General features: G+C 43.2%; 1 protein-coding gene across 1 annotated transcript in view; it reads left to right on the top strand.

The window, feature by feature from the left end:
- The window catches only part of LAMB4 (laminin subunit beta 4), a 118,119-nt gene that overhangs the window by 33,559 nt on the left and 64,126 nt on the right, over positions 1-20,434 (top strand). Inside the window, 5 exon segments of the mRNA XM_055589640.1 lie at positions 1,725-1,804; positions 2,677-2,827; positions 17,011-17,181; positions 18,886-18,995; positions 20,302-20,422. Coding sequence (XP_055445615.1) covers positions 1,725-1,804; positions 2,677-2,827; positions 17,011-17,181; positions 18,886-18,995; positions 20,302-20,422 — 633 coding nt within the window.

The raw sequence follows: 20,434 nt of genomic DNA, 5'->3' as shown, positions 1-20,434 counted from the left end.
CTTTCCTTTGTCCTCCAAACTTGGCAGCCCACCGTGACATTTTAGAAAGAAAAAACAAAAACTTAACCTAATAAAAGAACAGTGACCTTGATGTGTCTGAAGAAATGTAGCTGATAAATAAGAAACATATGTCTGTTACAACATAGTTTGTGCTAATACTGTAAGTTGCTTTACTGAAAACACATGGGGATGAGGCAGAGGAGGAGGGAAAAGACAGCAAGGAGAAAAGATGAAAAGGGAACTCTACCACAGGACAGGTAATCTAGAAGTTTCTTGTTGGAAGGTGAGCTGGGCCAAGTTCCATGACCATGAACGGGCAACACAAAATAGTGTAGAGCTAGTGAACAGGTCAACAGAGACACCACATCACATCGTTCCAGACAAACCTTAGACTCGGGCTGACTTTTTTTCTTAGCTAGTTAACTGCCATTGTTCTTGCAAAAGGAAACTAACTGAGCGGGGGCCACTATTGGGGAATCTTGTCCATCATGGCTGAGCCAAGGCCTCTGCTTGGTACCCCATGCAGATCTGTCGATGGTGCACTGGGGGCCAGCATTACAGCATATGCTGCCTCGCGGGGGTTCTCACAACCCCAGCCTGAGAAAAGCAGCTCAGTTCACATTGCTTTTGCCGAAACTGAAGTTTGGTTTGGGGAAAAAGATTTCAAAAGCCCTTAGCTGTGTTATGTAACAAATTGTGCCAACTTTTAATGTTTAAAATAAATCTGTTTGAGTAAAACTGGGCATAAAATTGTACCAAGATAACAACAAAAAATATGGATACTTAACAAACCCATTTCAAATGAGAATTCCATGCCAACCTAGATCTTAATTTCACCTGAGCTTGTTAAATAGATATTTGAGCAGGGGAGTCTTTTTCTGAGTCTTTTATAGTAAACGTCAGAATTGAGAGGTAGTTGTTTGTATCTCACCAGCTGTTTATATCGAATAAAGGTCAAGATGTTGCAATGATGAGAAAAGTCTTGAAGAAGAGAGTTGGATCTCTCACATGGGGAGAGTTTGTTATGCCAAAACAATTATTTATAAGTAAGCGATTCTACTGAACGGTGATAATTCATACAAGATCTCACTATCAGCTGAATAATTTTTTTTTTTAACTCACAAACATTGCTGTAGTGTGGAAGTAAAAATCCCTAGGGGTTTTATAGTAAGAGACTCCATTGGTTTTATGCAAACAGTTGCAAGTAGGCTAGTTGAAGAATTTCTCCTGACTGGCCTTAAACAACCCAGCTTGAAGCTAAAATTTGTGCTATCAGAAGAACTGTGAGATTTCTATTGCATTTCTTTTTTTTTTTTAATTGGAGTATAGTTGATTTACAATGTTGTATTTTAGGTATACAGCAAAGTGATTCAGTTATACCTATATCTGTTCTTTTTCAGATTCTTTTCTCATTTAGGTTTTCACAGAATATTGAATAGACATCCCTGTGCTATGTGGTAGGTCCTTAGTGATTATCCATTGCAATTCCATTCGAAGCAATACATAGACAACCTACCTACCCTCTTCGTGAGTCCTGGGAATAGATGTTTACTTTTAGAAGATCATTATCAGGGCTATAGGCAAGCAAGCTGCTGTGTGATTGTTCAGGCCCTGTGGCTGTTTACTGTTGACAATTGACTTGTAGTGCTTTTAATATTAATACCATACTTCAGAGAAGCAGGTAGCTTCACAACTGGACTCAACTGAGCATTTTCTGTTTGTAGGCTGGATACTGGGGACTAGAAAATCACCTCCATTGATGTTCTCCCTGCAACTGTGATATTGGAGGTGCTTATTCCAACAAGTCAGTCAGTAAAATGAGTGAGTTTTGTGGCAGTATTCCTCAGCCCCATTTCCATAAAATAAGCAAAAGCACACTTATGAGGACATGCTGACAGTCGGAAGTGAAGTCATTCCACGCAGGCAAAGGGCGTTGAAAAGCAGCAATCTTGAGACATTAAAGATAGCCCACTTGATTTCTTTCACTTCAGGTATTTCTGAGGCTGAGAAAACAGTTCTGTTACTTGGGAATCCCAAGGTGGTGGGAAATATCACTGCACATGTATGACCTGACCCACCTGAAACACCAACGTCTTGTCAGCGTGTAAAGAGAGGTCCAGCATTCTCCTTTGTGCAGTTTTTAGAGGAGAAGCAGAGAGCCACTGAGGACAGAAGTGGTGACCAGGGTTTCATGGATCTGGGTTGGTTTGTCAAGATCAGACCTGTAGAGCTGAGAGAATGAGCTTATGGTTACCATAAGGAGAAAATGGCTAGGGGAGGGATAGATGGGAAGTTTGGGATTGACATGAACATACTGCTGTATTTAAAATGGATAACAAGCAAGAATCTAGTGTATAGCACAGGGAACTATATTCAAAAAGAATTTGAAAAAGAATAGATACATGTGTATGTATAGCTGAATCATTTTGCTGTACACTTGAAACTAGAACAACATTGTTAATCAACTATACTCCAATATAAAATAAAAAGTTAATAAAAACACCAGACCTGTAGATCCCATTGCCTCTCCACATCTTCCCCAGAATGACTGATTGATGGACTCAAAGAATGGACTCAAATCCAGAGGGCACTTACCCCAGCACCCCTAGGCCCTTATCTTACACTTGCCCCCCCACCTCCACTTTTTTTTCACAAGGTGGGTTTGTTTCCCCACAGGTGCTCACCCAAGAATGGGCAGTGTGACTGTCGCCCCCACGTCACAGGTCGCAGCTGCGCTGAGCCAGCGCCTGGCTATTTCTTTGCTCCTTTGAATTTCTACCTCTACGAGGCGGAGGAAGCCACGCCGCTTCAGGGCCTGGCACCTTTGGTTCGTATTTCACTGACTCTCCTTACAGACTTCATCTGGTGGAGTGTAGGTAAATACTTAAAGCACACCCTTGAGATTGTGGGTAAGGTACCCGGAAGAGAGTGGTTTTGCCCACAAACACGGAGCAGAGTTGATTCTATTACGGAATTGCAGATTCTATAAAGTCTTAAGGGCAGAGTTTGCATTCTATTTTATTTTTATAGCCCCATTCCAACACAGAGGCTGGCACAGAAGTGTGAATTGGATTAAGTTGTGATTACACAAACTTGACTCTTGCTCTTTCAAGGTACCCGTCAGATAGGGAACGTTTATTGAGCGTTCCCTGATGACACTATAAGCCGTGAGAGGGAAGGGAGGGTGTGTGTTATTCCATCACCACTGTGGCTCTAGTGCAGAGCGCTGTGATTGGTGCATAACAGAAAGCTGTGAATCTCTGCTACTGAGTGAATGAATCTGGTACCAAACCAAGTGTAAGATGTGCTCACCAACCTCCTGAAGCTGATCTTGGATTAGCAGTCCTCAGCGCTGGTTGTAGGGGTGTGTGATTGAAAATGCCCCCTTGGTCCCATTCATTACAAGTCACAGTCCTGTGGGGCATGCTCCCTAAAAATATTTATCTCAAAGTCTTATGAGGGGGACAAACACAAGCATCCGAACCCAACAGAGAAAAGTTAAGTTAGACTCTGATAGCACTCACACGCCTGTGACTCCAGCCACAGGCAGGAATCTGACACAGGAAAAGGCAATGACTTTAAGGGGAGAAGGCGTATGAAAGTTGACTCTAAGGGCAGGATTGGATGGAAAACTGGGAACTCATCCCAGGTTCCAGTGACTAAGTCATTTCCTGAGATCTCTTCCTAATCTGGACATGACTGGTGGGAGGGATGAAGATACTCCTGAAGAGGCTTGGAATTTGCTCTCTTCCTGACTAAAAGTGGGGCAGGAAGAGAAGGCTTGCACTGTCCTGACCTCGATTCAGCACTGCAATGGGTAGAGTCAAGATAAAACAATCCCATGTCTGGATTCTTCTTCATGGTTTTTAGTGTTGCAGATTTATGAGAGTAACTGGGAAAAAAAAAAAAAAAAAAAAAAACAACTTTGGGAAGAGAATATTGATATTTAGGCTCCAACTATCATGAAATAATAGAAAAAAATATACCTAATGATGTTGGTTCCTGGTTCCCGGCCCAGAGCTCCTAGAACCTTTGAGCTTTTCTAAGGGATGAGAGCACCAGGAGCATCCTTTGTTCTAATGTTTGGTCTTTGACCCTGGCTGCTGACACAGAACTACTAAATCCTTTGGACTTTCCTGGGTGAGAGGAGTGTCGTTTGTCCTGATGAGGTAACTCTGGATGGCTTCAGGTCAGTGGTTGGTCACCAGAAAGTATTAGACACTTGAAACTTTTAGCCCCACACCCTATCCTCCAGGAAGGGAAGAGGTGAGGGAGATTGAGGTAACGATCCGTCAAGTCTGTGGGCTAAAGCCTCCATACAATTCCCGCAAGTACTGGGTTCAGAGAACAGCCAGGTTGGTGGCCACATCAGTGTGCTGGGGGTGGTGCAGCCCAGCTCCAAGGAGACAGAAGCTCCTGAAAGGTTGTTGTTGAATCACGCGAATACACCGGGATTCTTGTTCCCCAGAGGAGAAGAATTCAATCCGGGGCCAGAGACCAGGCTTGATCGCTCAGAGCTTTTGTGTAATAAAGTTTTATTAAAGCATAAAGGAGATAGAGAAAGCTTCTGACATAGGCATCAGAAGGGGGCAGAAAGAGCACCCCCTTGCTAGTCTTTAGCTGGATGTTATATAGTCACTAGCAGTCTGTTAATGAAAGAAAGGAATGTCTTATAATTCAGAATGGCACCAAATGGTTTATCCTGGGCCATAAAATAATTAACTTGAATCTTAAAGAAGGGCAGACCACCATACAAATAGTTTCATTTACATAGATTAGGGGAACAATATCTGAGTATAACAAACTGGTTTGTCAAGTAGGTTTTGGGCCAAGAGGCGGAACCGACTTGGAGACAGAGTTTGGGGTAAAGGCGTAGTACATTAGCATAGCTTAAGACAAACTTTTCCATAAGAAAAAGGCATTGGTTATCTCTAGGCTCAAGAATAGCTAACTTCAGGCGAAACCAGGTGTCATTATGGCAACACAGTATTTTAAGAGAAACCTCTCTTTAAATTTGTATAGAGAAGGAAAAAAATATTGCTAGTTTGTTTCCTCCTGCGGCTTAAGAGAGAGAAAAATGTCTGACACTTGCAGGCTATTTCCTCCATTTGGAGACCCCTGGCCTTCCTGCCTGTTACCCTATCACTCCTGTGTCTGGGTCTCTTCCAGTCCTCACCCTATGTACATGTTCATCTGACTGTTCATCTATATCCTTTCATCATATCCTTTATTATACAAAAAAAAAAACAGTAAGCATAAATAAGCGATTCTGTGAGCTCTGTGAGTCATTCTAGAAAATGATCAAACCCAGGGAAAGTGTCACGAGAACCCCAGTTTACAGCCAGGTGCATAATTCTGAGACCCAGGCTGATTGGCATAGAAAGGGATTAGTTAAGGTCTGTGCCCAATGGCACCCCACTCCAGTACTCTTGCCTGGAAAATCCCATGGGTGGAGGAGCCTGTTGGGCTGCAGTCCATGGGGTCGCGAAGAGTCGGACACGACCGAGCGACTGGACTTTCACTTTTCACTTTCACGCATTGGAGAAGGAAATGGCAACCCACTCCAGTGTTCCTGCCTGGAGAATCCCAGGGACGGAGGAGCCTGGTTGGCAGCCGTCTATGGGGTCGCACAGAGTCGGACACGACTGAAGCGACTTAGCAGCAGCAGCAATACTTTTCTTAAATAGCTCAAGATGGGGACAGTGCCGTAAAACAAGAAGAGTCCATAAGTGCTTCAGGATTTTAGAGCCATGACTGAATCTTTATGAATGGACTTAACACACAGGTAGAATCATCTGGACTGAGCCTTGAAACTAATTGTTTCCATTGGTGGACTTGGGGAAAAGACAATCCAGCCAGAAAAGTTCCAAATAATAACTCAGAGGAGAAACAACGCAGGTGTATTCACAGGTAGAACAGAAAGTTTACGTAGAGAAGAAGTACTGGAAGATAAAATTAGATTTTCCTACTAAAGAGGCTGGGCTTCCCTGGTGGCTCAATAGTAAAGAGTCTGCCTTCTATGCAGAAGACTCGAGTTTGATCCCTGGGTCGGGATGATCCCCTGGAGAAGGAAATGACCACCCACTCCAGTATTCTTGACTGGAAAATCCCACGGACAGAGAAGCCTGGTGCACTGCAGTCCATGGTGTTGAAAGAGTTGAACACAACTTAGCAGCTAAACCACCACCATTAAAGAGACTAAATTTTGAATCTTTCTGAGCAAAGGAATGACGTGACAAAGACTGCCTCTGTGTCCTCATAGACACCATCCAGCGGGAGTAGAGCCTGGTTTGGAGCAGCACCATCTGCAGTAGTCCAGACAGGGATGGAGAAGGGGCCAGTTTCAGGGAGAAGAGAGAGGATGGAAAACGGAGACACAAAGGGACATGAATCCAAAACCCATCTTACAAGTAATTGTTTTAATACTCAAATTGGAGAGCTAAGAAGAATGACAATTAACTTTCTTGGTAGGTCTTCAAAAAGATATCTATATATCTACATCTATCCATCCATCCATATATACCTACCTGTCTATCTAATCTTTCTTAGTCTGTGCAGGCTGCTAAAAATACCATAGACTGGATGGCTTATAAACAACATGAACTTATTTCTCACAGTTCTGAAGGCTGGGAAGTCCAAGGTCAGGGTACCTACCGATTCAATGTCTGAGACCCTCTTCCTGGTTCTTAGATGGCTGTTTTTTTCACTAAGTCCTCACATAACAAGGGATTTCTCTCAGGCGTCTTTTGTAAGGGCACTAATCCCATTCATGAGGACTCTGCCTTCATGACCTAATCACCTCGCAGAACCCCGCCTCCTAAGACCATCACAATGGAGATTCGATTTCAACATAGGAATTTAGCAGGGGAACACAAGCATTCAGTCTATGGCAACATCCTTGCTACTCAAAATATGGTGGGCAGACCAACAACAGTGGCATCATCTGTGGATTCATTAGACTTGGAGACTCTCAGCCTCCATCTAGACCTACTGAATCCAGTCTGCATGTTAGCAAGATCCCCACATGATTTGTACACAGTTTGGGAAGCACCTGACTTGTTTTCTTATAGAAATTAAACATGGCCAAAAAAGTTAATATTGATTGAATTTAACATACTATGGCATTTATTATAGTATTCCATAATATGCTTTCTGTGTAAAATTAGTAAAATAGTTTATGATTTTGTGTTGTAAGATGAACATAATTAGTGAGGGGAAAAAATGAAGAGGACAAATAAACATAATCCTGGGGGTCCTGTCCAAAGGAGCTGACTGAACAGCCTAGTCAAGAGTCTGAACAGTGACCACTAGAATAGAGGGCTCAGGGCTTCCCACTCACAGTGAACAACCAGAGCATCTGTGAAATTAAAAACTGTCTGTAAAACTCACAGTGAAACATCCAGCAAACATATAGGGGCTTCCCTGGTGGCTCAGACAGTAACAAATCTGCCTGCAATGCAGGAGACCCAGGTTCAATCCCTGGCTTGGGAAGATCCCTTGGAGAAGGGAATGACTGCACACTCCAGTATCCTTGCCTGGAGAATTCCATGGACAGAGGAGCCTGGCAGGCTACAGTCCATGGAGTCAGAAAGAGTCAGACACAACTGAGTGATTAATACACAGGGTACAGCGAAAACCTGGAAATGAACAATTGGAGCTTCTAACTGATTGAAGATTTTAACAATTGGAGATTCTAATTCACACATTCAGTTGTGTAGACAACTGAATGACTAGGAGATAATATAAAAGTGAGTCCCACAAAACCCAGGATTTTAAGGAAACTGAAGTTGTATGGATGCAATTCTGCTGTTTTAGTTTAGTTGGTGGAATTTTGCTGTCCTGATATAATCTCTTATGGAAACATTTAAAGCCAAATTTTACAGACCATGAGAACTAAGAGAAATTGGTCTGAAGGTGTCAAAATTACAACATCTAATAAATCTTTGAATTGGTATATCATGCATATTGTTAATGTTCAAAACACCATAAAACCAATAGCAAAGAATAAATGTTTTCCCAGTTTAAAATTACACTAGTATAATAGCCCTTGAAAAGAAAACTCAACACATAGCCTTATAACCACCTAAAATTTCACATTTTCACAGAGAAACAAAAAAGTTTAAGCTGCCTCCATGACTTCCTCCCGAAGCTATTAAGTGAGAATCATGATTCCCTTTTGGAGAAGGAAATGGCAACCCACTCCAGTGTTCTTGCCTGGAGAATCCCAGGGACAGGGGAGCCTGGTGGGCTGCTGTCTCTGGGGTCGCACAGAGTCGGACACGACTGAAGCGACTAAGCAGCAGCAGCAGCAGCAGCAGCATGATTCCCTTTTAAATTATGGTAGAATCTGAAACTCTTCAACTATGGTAAAATTAAAACCGTTGTTCGTTACTTAAACTACCATTTCTTTTCTTTTTAAGATATTAGCAACTGCTTTGCCTACATGCGATGTGTATTTCCAGCAACAAGGAGATGATTTCATAATTGACAAAGGAAATATAATACTGAGAAAAAATCAGCAAAGCATACAAGCAGATGAACAGAATGAGGTAAACCATTTCTTCAGGGTCATTGTCTATTCTGCTAGAAGCAAATAACCTGGGTAATGCACTTAGAACCATGCCTGGCTCGTGTAAGTGCTCAAGAATAGAGTGCTCTAAGCTCTTATTATCCTCAAGAATAGAGTGAAGGAAAGGAAGAAGCACACTCAAAGTAACTAGAGACTCTGGGGAAAACCTCATTAGCTTTATTTCTCTACAGAGTGAAAACTTTGGGAAAGTAAGATTCTGGAGAGTTGAAGAGTCAAACTATGCATTCATATTTTCTTGTCTTTTTAAAAAGGAGAGGTACAGTGCTGAGAAAGGGTAGTCTTCCTGGTTGAAGACAAAGGACATGTTGGTGACCCTGAGGATGATGTGTGACTATGCTCTTGATTCTGAAATGGCTGTAGTTGATCAGTGCTGGTATGAGTGACACGGTAATGCTGCGTTCTCAGGGCCCTGCCTCCAATAGCTTCTGCAGGCTACAGGAGACCAGAAAACCCTGTGGCCAGTCAACTACTATTTAATTGAAGGCAGGATAACTTTAGGTCTATTTGTTCATTCGTTATGCCGGGGTCTTTACTGAGCATTCCTGTGTGTTTGCACGAAGGGACATGTTGGAAAAGCAAAAGAAAGCAGATGTTGGCTGTCCTGTTCATACAACCGGCATTTGAAACAGTTCTTTATGCCTAAGAGACTTTCTTGATTGAAAGAATGAAAACAGAAATACCTAGACATAGAAAGCCTGCCCTTGAGATTGTTGTGGAAGAAATGAGGCATGTACACAGACAATGAATGCATTTCAGGGTGGGGTGCGTGAAGAGGTGCACAAAACGTGTTCCGAATTTCCCTTAAGGAGAACCACCTCCAGCCGAGGGTCAGAGAAGGCTTCATGTGTGGTGGTCCTCCGTTCATGTGCACGCCAAAGCAGTTTGCTCTTCTACTTGTCTCTGTCTCCATGCCACCTGTCCAGAAAGCCTTCTCTGACTCCAGGCATCTCAAGCTGAAGTCCACCTGAAAAAGAAGGGTTGGGAGTGCTCTTGTTCCCCGTGGCCCAGATCAGTGAACTTCCTGATTTTACTGCACAGAAGTATCACCCAGGGAACTTGTTTCGAATGCAGATGCTAGGGCCTTCCACTTGAGATGCTGAATCGGGGAATTTGACTAGTGTCATGAAACCTGCATATTTTTTCAAGTAACTCCATAGCCACATTGGACTGCTATACTGGGTAGTGCAGATATGGAACATTTTCACTATTGCAGGAAGTTCAATTAGACAGTGTTGCTCTAGAGCAGTGAGGCTCAATTTGGAACCTGCAGAGACTTTAGGAAAACATAGATACATTTTGTGATCTTCAATTGGATTTAGATATTTGAGATGTTTGGCATATTGATTTTTTTTAATAAATACTTTTTGGATCATTTGGGGAAAAAAGAAACCTGCGTTTGCCAAGCACCCCTAGTAATATGAGTGATCCCTGGAAGCACTTTGAGAAGCACTGTTGTAAGCAGCCACAGACTCCTCTCCTGACTCTCACCCGAAACAACTACTTCTGTATTACTCACTTGGAAAACCTGTAGTCATCCCTTAAGGCCTAATTCAGATTTATCCTTCTGTGACATTCACTACCCTAACATCCGGACATAGTAATTGTTTCCATCTCTAGGGTCCCATAGGTCAGTAATTTTCAAACTGCAGGTCATGCCTGTTGGTAAGTAGGTCATGAAATCAATTGACTGGATCAACTTAGTACAATAAAAGACTATAAAGCAACGGCATATTTTTTGGTGAAACTTTTACATAAGTGTGTGTGTGCATATACGTACACCCTAAATCACTGTCTTAGGTTGGGTTCCCTAGAAACAGAGAATGCAACAGAGATCTGAATGCCTGTGCTTTGTTGAAGGAGTGCTCATCAGGAGAAACCTGTCAGGAAGGAGGGCAGGAGGCTGGGGAGGGGGAAAAGTGAGGCAAGGATGGCATCTAGGGTAGTCTAGCCTTGCCTGCTTCCCTGGGGAAACTCTGAAACACACATTGCACCATAGAGTTGTCCTCCACTGAGGCCTCAGGGCTGGCCTGTTGTATGGCTACAAACTGCCAGGGCAGACCCAGATCACCTCCCAAGTGAGGCAGCTCCCTTCAGCCAAGGGCAGTTCTCAGAAGGGAGCAGTGGTGAGACATAGCAGCTAACAGTCCCAGGAACTGGTGGCAAGATAGAGTGGTCCAATAAAGGGAACCAGGCAGTACGCTAACAGCATCAATTCCAGCTCACTCCTGGCGTGCTCAGACCCATGGGCAGGGCCAGGGCAAAATAGAAATTAAATGCAGAGCCCCCTAATTGAGAAATTAGGGGGACTCCCCTTGTGGTCCCGTAGTTAGGACTCCATCTGTCTACTGCAGGGTGTATGGGTTTGATCCCTGACAGGGAAACTAAGATCCTGAATGATGTACAGCCAAAATAGAAAATAGGGAAAGGGCCCCTTGAAGATAGTAAAATTAAAATTTACTTTCTTCCCTTGTCTCTGTCTCTCAACTTGTCAAAATATTTTATATGCTATTTAATGTCATTCTAAGTAAAGAAATATTTAAACATTTAATTATTAGCATGAATTATACTATTCATCTCCATAGCATGCAATGCCAATTTTAATTGCAAACATAAGAGCACTCAATTCATACACATAATCATTGAAATTACACAATTTTTATTTTGGAGTCATATACGTATATATGTATGTATGTGTATATATAGGAGAAGGAAATGGCAACCCACTCCAGTATTCTTGCCTGGAAAACCCCATGGACAGAGGAGCCTAGCAGGCTACAGTCCATGGAGTCGCAGAGTCAGACACACTTTAGTGACTAAACCATCACCATGCATATATATTTTATTCTTCCTAGAACAATGGGAATGCTGCGCAAAACTAACTCGGCTATTATTTCATGTCTTAATATGTGTTTGACCAACAGTACCTTCAGCTTATTGATGAGTAAGGAGGGACTGAAAGGAAAAGAAACTCTGAGTGGCCTATTGTCCTTTTTCCTTCTAGTTATCATTTTCAGTGTAAGTAGTTGGCTGACACAAGGAAGTAACATGAATAATGTGTTTCTTAGAATGTCATTCCCTTCTTTCTGCTTTCAAAGAAATTTCTGGTTGGAACAGAAAACTCAGCTTCTTGGAGCTGTTGGCACCCCTGCTTACTTAGTCATAGATGTAGTACACTAACTTTGTACTGCCTCTGAGTCTCCTGAATGCCTAAGTGTAGTAGGTCCATTTGAATCCCATGCTCATGGGCATTGTGTGCCCTGCATGCAAACGAGGCAGCAAGGAAGCAGACATACGCTGTGCATATGTCTTCTGTCCTTGTGCATGCTCCATTGTCCTAGGACATTTCACTTAGGAAACAACTTGTTAAATCTTAATTATTTCAAGATGATAAGAGCAGTAAACCAAGCATGGGGTCCTTCTAAGCATGGGGTCCTTCTAAGCATGGGGTCCTTCTAAGTATGGGGTCTCATGCAGCTGCACAGGCTATATGCCCGTGAAGCTGACTCTACCCGCTTGCTTCTTAAGCTCACTCTGTGCAGGAGCGTGACCATCCAGCAGCTTTAAAGTAGTGGAATTCTTTGTCCCTACCCAAGAATTAAGACATCTAATCCCGTAGAGCCTGGAGTTGCCAGCACAAGAAATTCATGGTCACTGGAAATGACAGTGAATTTGGATACTTCATTCCCAAACCTGTGCTTTCTCCCTCCTGGGGACATAGCATCACATAAAGACCATTGGTTTATGTACTCCTTAAACAGCCTCTAGAAGAAAACTTCCCCGTCTCATAGCATGTCATTTCCAAGCCAGTGGGGCTGATGGATCTTTTAGGGGCCCCATCCTACCGCAGTCTCAAGTTAGCATCTTCTGGATGCCATGGTTTGTGGAGGAACAGTGAATCCCAAAGTCACATGACCACTGATAGACTTTTACTGTAAAGTGGATCCTTTGGGCTGAGGAAGTTGTGTTTTCCCACACCGGTAAAATAGACATTCTGTGAGCCATCAGAGAGTAGGGGTGCTGACCGGGGCCACAGAGTGTCTGATTCTCACCAGTGTTATGGGATACCACATAACATTGCCATAGACCAAAGAATCCTCTTCGCTGTCCTTCAAGATAGGGGATCAGTATGATATTTTATAGAACATCTGGTTGGTCCAGATTCTTTTGGACTATGCTATTACAGCAAGCAAGAGAATTAACAACTTTGGGGCAAGACTAAATATATACAATACACACTACTGCCCATCCCAAGCAAATACAATTTATTTCTCTTCCTTTTCATTTCAGTAGCTGCATATTATGTACCAGAGTGTACACACTGGTGTTGGTACACCCTGGTCATGATATTCCATCCATCATCATATCTGCAAGTTGGGGCTGCAATTTGGTTACATTTGTATTAAATTTGTAATGCGGATGTGATAGGGGACCCACCAAGTCTTGAGAGTGGCGCTTTGAGGACACCTCTGATTTGCAGTATTGGTTTTTATTTACTGTCTTGGCTTAGTGTGTGGGATGGGCAGTGGAGGGTGGGCGTTTCTCAAGCTTTTACTCGACATTTCCTACCTTAAGAGCACTAACCCTACTCATAGAATCAATGAGTAGAATCAATGCCAACTGCTAGACCATAGAATCAATGCCAACTGCTAAGCAGGTACATTCCAACAGTTCAGCTTTCTGTCAGTTCATACTTGATCACTTTTTAAAAAAGCTCTTCAATTGATTTTTTTAAAACTTCATTTATTTGTTTTTGGCTGCACTGGGTTTTCATTGCTGTGCCCAGGCTTTCTCTAGTTGCAGCAAGCAGCGGCTTCTCTTGTTGCAGAGCACAGGCTCTAGGTGCACGGGCTTCAGTAGTTGAGGCACATGAGCTTAGTTGCCCCGTGGCGTGTGGGATCTTCCCTGACCAGGGATTAAACCTAGGTTCCCTGTATTGGCAGGAAGATTTTAAACCACTGGACCACCAGGGAAGTCCCTTGATCACTTTTGATCCCATAGATCACTTATATCTATTAAGCAATATTTTGTTGACTGCTCATCTGTCATGCTTCTAGGAACATCATGTTCTACTAATCATCTTCATAGAAGATTCCCATAGGTCAGCCACCTTGTCTCCTATTCCAACTTTGCTTGCTTTTGAGAGTTAAATGTTCCCCAGCCTTTGACAGTCTGTGATGGTGTCCTCTGCACTGCTACTGAGGAGCTCAGATTTGTGATGTTTTGTCCTACCACCCTACAGAGGGTACACAGTCCTCAGCTTCTCAGCGATCCTGGTGGCCCCCTCACCAGTTCATTCCTCACTCTCTTGATAAATGGAGCATAGTCAGTAGATGGGTTTTCCAGCCTTGGACTTTATGTCCATTCTAGCACCCACAGTTCTTTGAGCCTTGTGGCCCATCCTCCCCAGCCTGCTGCAGCAGTTCTGGCAGCTCTGCTTCATTACTCGGAACTACAGCTTTTGCCAAGCTTCTAAGAACTACTCCAGCAACATATTAGATTCATCTCGCAGGGCTCCAGGGCCCTTGCCAAGTAGCTAAAACCTATATCACCAGTGACCCCAAACAAGCAAGCTCTCCTTACCTGGTTTCATAGTCTGCCCCCTTGGTCTGGCACCCCTCATGATCCATGCCCAGCCATCCTCTCCCAGTTGCTACTGGTTCATGTTAAGCAGGTCTCTCTAGGAGATCCAGCACAGCATGCTGAAATTTGACCCTGATTATTAGGCAAGTGCTCAGGGGGGCAGATGCTGAGGAATATACTTGTTTTCTTTTAAGGCACCTGCATCATTTGAGATTTGTGGATAATCTTCAAATGAGGCAGGGATGGAGGCAGATTGGGGGAGGACTCTTTTCTAATAAGGGTGAGTAGACTACATATATAGTCCAAGAGTGCTCAGGAGAACCTCAGGGTTCATGGTTCTCATGGACAGACCCCCCTGATTCCCTGAGAAGGGAAGCTCTGACTTTGGCATAGGTGATTTACCCAGGCTGAGAAGTGAGCCCTCCCTGAAGTTCTACAAATTTTTCAATAAAGTATCATGCCTGGTCTTGGATTTTTCCTACCCTCTCACTAAAAGAGATGGAAGTCTCTTTATTTTATTTTAGGTTGTGCTGTGCAGCATGTGGGACCTTAGTTCCCCAACCAGAGATCAAACCCACGCCCCCTGCGTTGGAAGTGCAAGGTTTTAACCATGGTCCACCAGGGAAGTCCCAAGAGTCTCTTTAAATGCTGCCAAGGAGCCCTTCTGATTCTCACATTTGACTGTAAATTGCCCTGAGGCCTCCATCTTCATCGAATGTACCAGTGACAACCAATAGCAGCCATCCGGGCCCACAGTCCTTTTAACCCATATCTGTCGATGCCAGAAATATTGCTCATGTCAGTGCCTCCCCTCCCCTCTTTATCCTGTCCCAGTTTGCCCCAGATGACAGTTTTAGCAATGGCTCTGCTGCTCCACAAGGTCATCAACATGGTACCCACTGAGGTCCTGTTGCCACCTGAACAGTAAGTGATTCCCCTCCAGGAATGCATTTTCAAGTCTACTTTTAGGTTCACTCGGTTGGTTGTCTGCTACCAACTATTTCAGGTCAGGGGCCCTAGAAACAGAGCCTGAGACTGGAGTCATGTGCAAATGATTTACAAAGGCAATCTTCTTTAGGAAAACTCTTTAAGAGAATGAAGGAAATAAGATGGAGGAGGAGAAAGAGTCAGAGGTGGTCTCAGGCAAAACAAACCTTGGATTGACCCATAGAGAAAGTCAGAAACATAAACTGCAGATAAAGTTTTCCTACCCTTGAGACCACAGGGCCAGCCTTTTATACCCTATCAGGCAGTCATTGGTGGCTTCCCCGGTGGCTCAGAGAGTAAAGAATCTGCCTGCAATGCAGGAGACCTGGGTTTGATTCCTTGGTTGGGAAGATCCCCTGGAGAAGGAAATGGCAACCCACTCCAGTATTCTTGCCTGGAAAATCCCATGGACAGAGGGGCCTGGCGGGCTACAGTCCATGGGGTCACAAAGAATTGGACATGACTAAGCGACTAACACACAGGCAGTCATTGGCTGTGAGCTACCCTAGGCGTAGGGGTGGGGATGTAAGAGGGCAATTCTCCAGAGAAGGGGCAAGTGTGAGCTGTTAGAAGTCACACTTATACAACAAATGGGGGATGGGTGTACCAGGTAAAGGGGATCCCATGGGGTACCTACACTGTCTGCTGCAATTTCCAAGATACTTTTTAAAATTTTATTATTTTACTATTTCTAAAATATTTTTATTTATTTGACTGCTCCAGGTCTTAGAACAGGTTCTTTAGTTACAGCATGTGACCTCTTAGTTGCAGCATGTAGGATCTAATTCCCCCACCCAGGGATCGAACCCAGGCCCCCCTGCATTGGAAGCATGGAGTCTTAGCCAGTGAACCACCAGGGATGTCCCCAGAGTACTTTTTTAAAGTTTGAAAATGTTGCAGAATGAGTTTACACACACCTCCATCTCATTTCTTATTTACCTTAAACTCCTCTGTGGCAGAGATTCTAGTCTATTCATCTTTGCATCTGATTCAGAGGCTGGGATTGAATTGTTCCTAAATAAACATTTGTCAAGTAAAGAGCAGTTTGTGGTAGATCACAGAGCAACTTGAACTTCAGGCTAAGTAATTTGGGCGTGAGGTTGTTGGCAGTGAGAACGTGTTTGAAATGCTCTTTGGCAGCAGTGTGTGGTATGTATTGGACTAGAGGGACCACAGAGAGAACAGCCAAGACACTGTTGCAGCAACACAGGCAAAAAGTAAGAAAGAGGCAGAATTCCAGTGGAGGCTGGAAGTGTTGAGAGGCAGATGCAGAAGTCATCAAGGAAGTATTATCTACAGGTCCAGATGGTCCCAGGCTGACGTCCAGCATCGAGACCAGCAGGGCTGCTAATCAGCCAAGTGTGTGAGCACTTTTGTACTCATGTGCCCCCAAGCAGATGGGAGAAGATCATTTCTCACATTTGCATGAAATAAATATCTAGAAAAAACAAATCCATGTGGTTTTATCATTGTCATGCATAATTAGGCAAAATCCATGAAGTAGGCATGGGAATATTTTCTTTCCCTTCATATTTTGGCCAGAACTCCATAGTCATATCTGAGAAAAGCCAAGGTCACCAATGTGGAATCACTCAGTTTATGACACGTGGGGTACTTCACGTGCTGGCCAGTGATCTTGCTTTCCAAGTGATCATTCTATACAGTAACATATGTTCCACAGCTGCAGAATCAGCACTTTATTCTCCGTGGTATTCTGGAATGTGTCCTGGTTGGAATAATTTATCCAGAACCCAGATGGATCATATACACATCAAGAAATACATGAGGTTTTTTATTTTCTCTTCCAACGCTTCACTCTAAGCAAAGTTGTGTTCATTCCTCTCCTATTTTAGGGCTCGGTGACTTCTGACCAACTGCCTGCTGTTTCCATCTTTTTCCGAGAGCCAGTTCCTGGGATGCCTGTTACATGGACGGGACCTGGATTTGCCAGAGTTCTCCCTGGAGCTGATTTGAGATTTGCTGTTCCCATGGATTTCACAGTTGCCATTCGCTATGAAACTCAGGTATCCTTCAACTCCCCTTCTGTGCTGGTGGTTCCAAGCTGAAAGAAATACATTCTCAAGCTAAGTGTTTCCATTCCAGTCTTGCCTAGGTTCATCATAACAGGATTTGCAGAAAGTTGAACATCTGGATAGCATTGTAAACCAAAATGTTTCCTGTAGATATTAAAGCAACACAGGGAGCCATATGTTACACACACATTATTTCATGGAGAGAAACTAAAGCCGGAGCTATAGATTTAAGATACTAAGTCTAGGGAAGTGGTGATGAAATGTTTGTATAAGAATAATAAATAACTCAAATAATGCAAATCCTGCCCTCCTGGGACATTTTTCCCCCTAAAAGTGTAATAAGCAACATATGTACAGAGATTTAGACTCATGGGGATGCAGAAGAGGCATTTATTTGCACTTGGATTTTACCAGGGACAAAAGCAAAGCTCAAACCAACCTGGTCCTCTTGCCTCCTCCCTTTTGAGCCCTTCCCCTGCCTTTTGAGAAATATCTAAGAAAGAAGAGAAACCAAATTAGAAAAACACTTGATCTAGAGTTTTTGTTGCATAATCTTTTCTTTGGTGGTCTGAAACTCCATAGACCATCTCCCCTGAAAAATATTTTATGTGGCTGGGGGTGGTCTCAGAGCCCCCAGCGTCCCTCTGGGGACCACATTCTGAAAGGGCTCGTTGTCTGTTGTATGACCAGAGTGGATGATCTACTTTGAAACTCTTAATATGACATACTTCTTAATTTCTCACTTAACAAATTAAAAGCAAGGGACTTGAAGGCACTTTGACATGGTGAGTATGACGAGAACGTCATTTTTTAAAAAGATACGTGTATATAAACATGTATGTATAAATATATATAAATTTTTGTATAGACAGAACATATCTCTGACAGCTTTAAAAAGCTTTTCCAGATTGTGAGACTTCTAGAGTTTAGATAATTAGCATATATGTACTCTCTCTATATATATATATTTATACACATGTAAATATATCTGGTAATATAATATTAAAATTATTTAATAAATAATAATTATATAAATAATAAATTTATATAAGAATATTTATGCAATGGTTTGAAAGAAATATGTATCCTTTTGTAAAAGATTCCTTTTTTTCCTTTTGTGCTGTGATCCAAGAACATAATGAATTAATTGACTCTTTGGGAGACAGACGTTAAAGATTGGACCTTCAGGGGATGTTTAGGGAGTTTGAGATGGACATGTGCACACAGCTGTATTTAAAATGAAAGACCAACAGGGTCCTACTGTTGAGCACAGGGAACTCTGCTCAGTGTTAGGTGGCAGCCTGAATGAGAGGGGAGTTTGGGGGAGAATGGATACATGTATCTGAGTCCCTTCACTGTTCACCTGAAACTATCACTACATTGTTTGTTAATTGGCTATATCCCAATATAAAATAGAAAGTTAAAAAAAAATAAATAAAAGATTAGACCTTCCAGAGTCCCAGGGGTTTTCTAGACCCAGGAATTACATCTATGGCCATAAACAATATTCTTTCTACCTGGATCATAATTCAAATACCAGAAAGTTAGGCCTGAGGGTGACTCTCTTCTCACAAATGCAAAACTCCATTTTCCAAGCAGACTTTGGGTTGCAAATTTATCCCGTGCACTATCCAATAGAAATATGTTGGTGCATGCATCCTCACAGGAACATGCCCTTATATGATGCCTGTCTAGTCTGCAGATGACTGGACCATCCAGGTGGTGATTAACCCCATTGGAGCAAGCAAGCACTGCACACGCGAGACCCTACAGCCAAAGCCTCAGGCTTTACCAGCAGCTTTCAGGTATGCATGGGGACCTGGCCTCAAATGCTGAAGATTTCTTAGAATGTTGTTTTTCTATCAGTATTTTGTAACCAGGAACTATGTGGGAGAAGAGGTGTATCAAAGGAGACGGTAATGTTTATTAAGTGTTTACTATATGCTTCACCCGGAGAAGGCAATGGCACCCCACTCCAGTACTCTTGCTGGAAAATCCCATGGATGGAGGAGCCTGGAAGGCTGCAGTCCATGGGGTCGCTGAGGGTCGGACATGACTGAGCGACTTCCCTTTCACTTTTCACTTTCATGCATTGGAGAAGGAAATGGCAACCCACTCCAGTGTTCTTGCCTGGAGAATCCCAGGGACAGGGGAGCCTGGTGGGCTGCCGTCTATGGGGTCGCACAGAGTCGGACACGACTGAAGTGACTTAGCAGAGTCGGACACGACTGAAGTGACTTAGCAGTATATGCTTCACCTGGTGGCTCAGACGGTAAAGCGTTTGTCTACAATGCGGGAGACCTGGGTTCGATCCCTGGGTTGGGAAGATCCCTTGGAGAAGGAAATGGCAATCCACTCCAGTACTCTTGCCTGGAAAATCCCATGGACAGAGGAGCCTGGTAGGCTACAGTCCATGGGGGCGCAAAGAGTCGGACACAACTGAGCAACTTCACATTCACATATGCTACACTATGATTTACATTTAATATCACGTTGAATTTTCCTAACAACTCAATGAGGTAGATCTTGTCTTCATCAGATGAGGAGGAAACTGAGAACATTTCCATGACTTGCTCAAGTTTTATAGCTGATGTATAGCAGAACCAGGGCTCCAGCCCAGACAGCCTGACTCTGATCCTGAATGTTTGTTTTCTGTTCCCCCAGATGCCTGGAGATGTGAACAAATAAAATGCTACAAAAATAAGAGTACAATGTTCAGTTTGAGTTATCTCAGCAGCCGAAAGTCTAGTTTTCAGGCCAGTAATTTTGCATTGGAGATTTGTGGCTGAATAAAACAGAAACCTTGTTAATATTAGCCTGATAGATGGGAGGGAGTACATTTACTCCATCCTTTCCCCAGAGCAGTCGCGACACCCCTTGGCCAGTTCCCAAGGTTTTGCTATTTGGCACAATCCTGTGATAGAGCCACAGAGAATCTGAATGTGAACCAACCACCCAACCCACCTGAGCTGGTCTAGATCTAAACCAAGCCTCCATCCGGCAGTGGAACCCGCTTCACAGCACACGTGGAACACACCAAATGCAATGGCTGCTTAGCTTATATAACTGTACTTTTGACACTGAGTTTTTGCTTTATTTCTTTTAATACAGAATCATGCTGCTTCCCACACCCATCTGTTTAGAACCAGATGTACAATATTCCCTTGATGTCTATTTTTCCCAGCCTTTAGAAGGAAGGTTCAAGGCTCATTCACACACCCTGGTTGATTCTGTAAGTACTACA

Source organism: Bubalus kerabau, chromosome 8 (genome assembly GCF_029407905.1).
Source record: "Bubalus kerabau isolate K-KA32 ecotype Philippines breed swamp buffalo chromosome 8, PCC_UOA_SB_1v2, whole genome shotgun sequence".
Lineage (NCBI taxonomy): Eukaryota > Metazoa > Chordata > Mammalia > Artiodactyla > Bovidae > Bubalus > Bubalus kerabau.
This window is presented reverse-complemented; position numbering and strand designations above follow the sequence as displayed.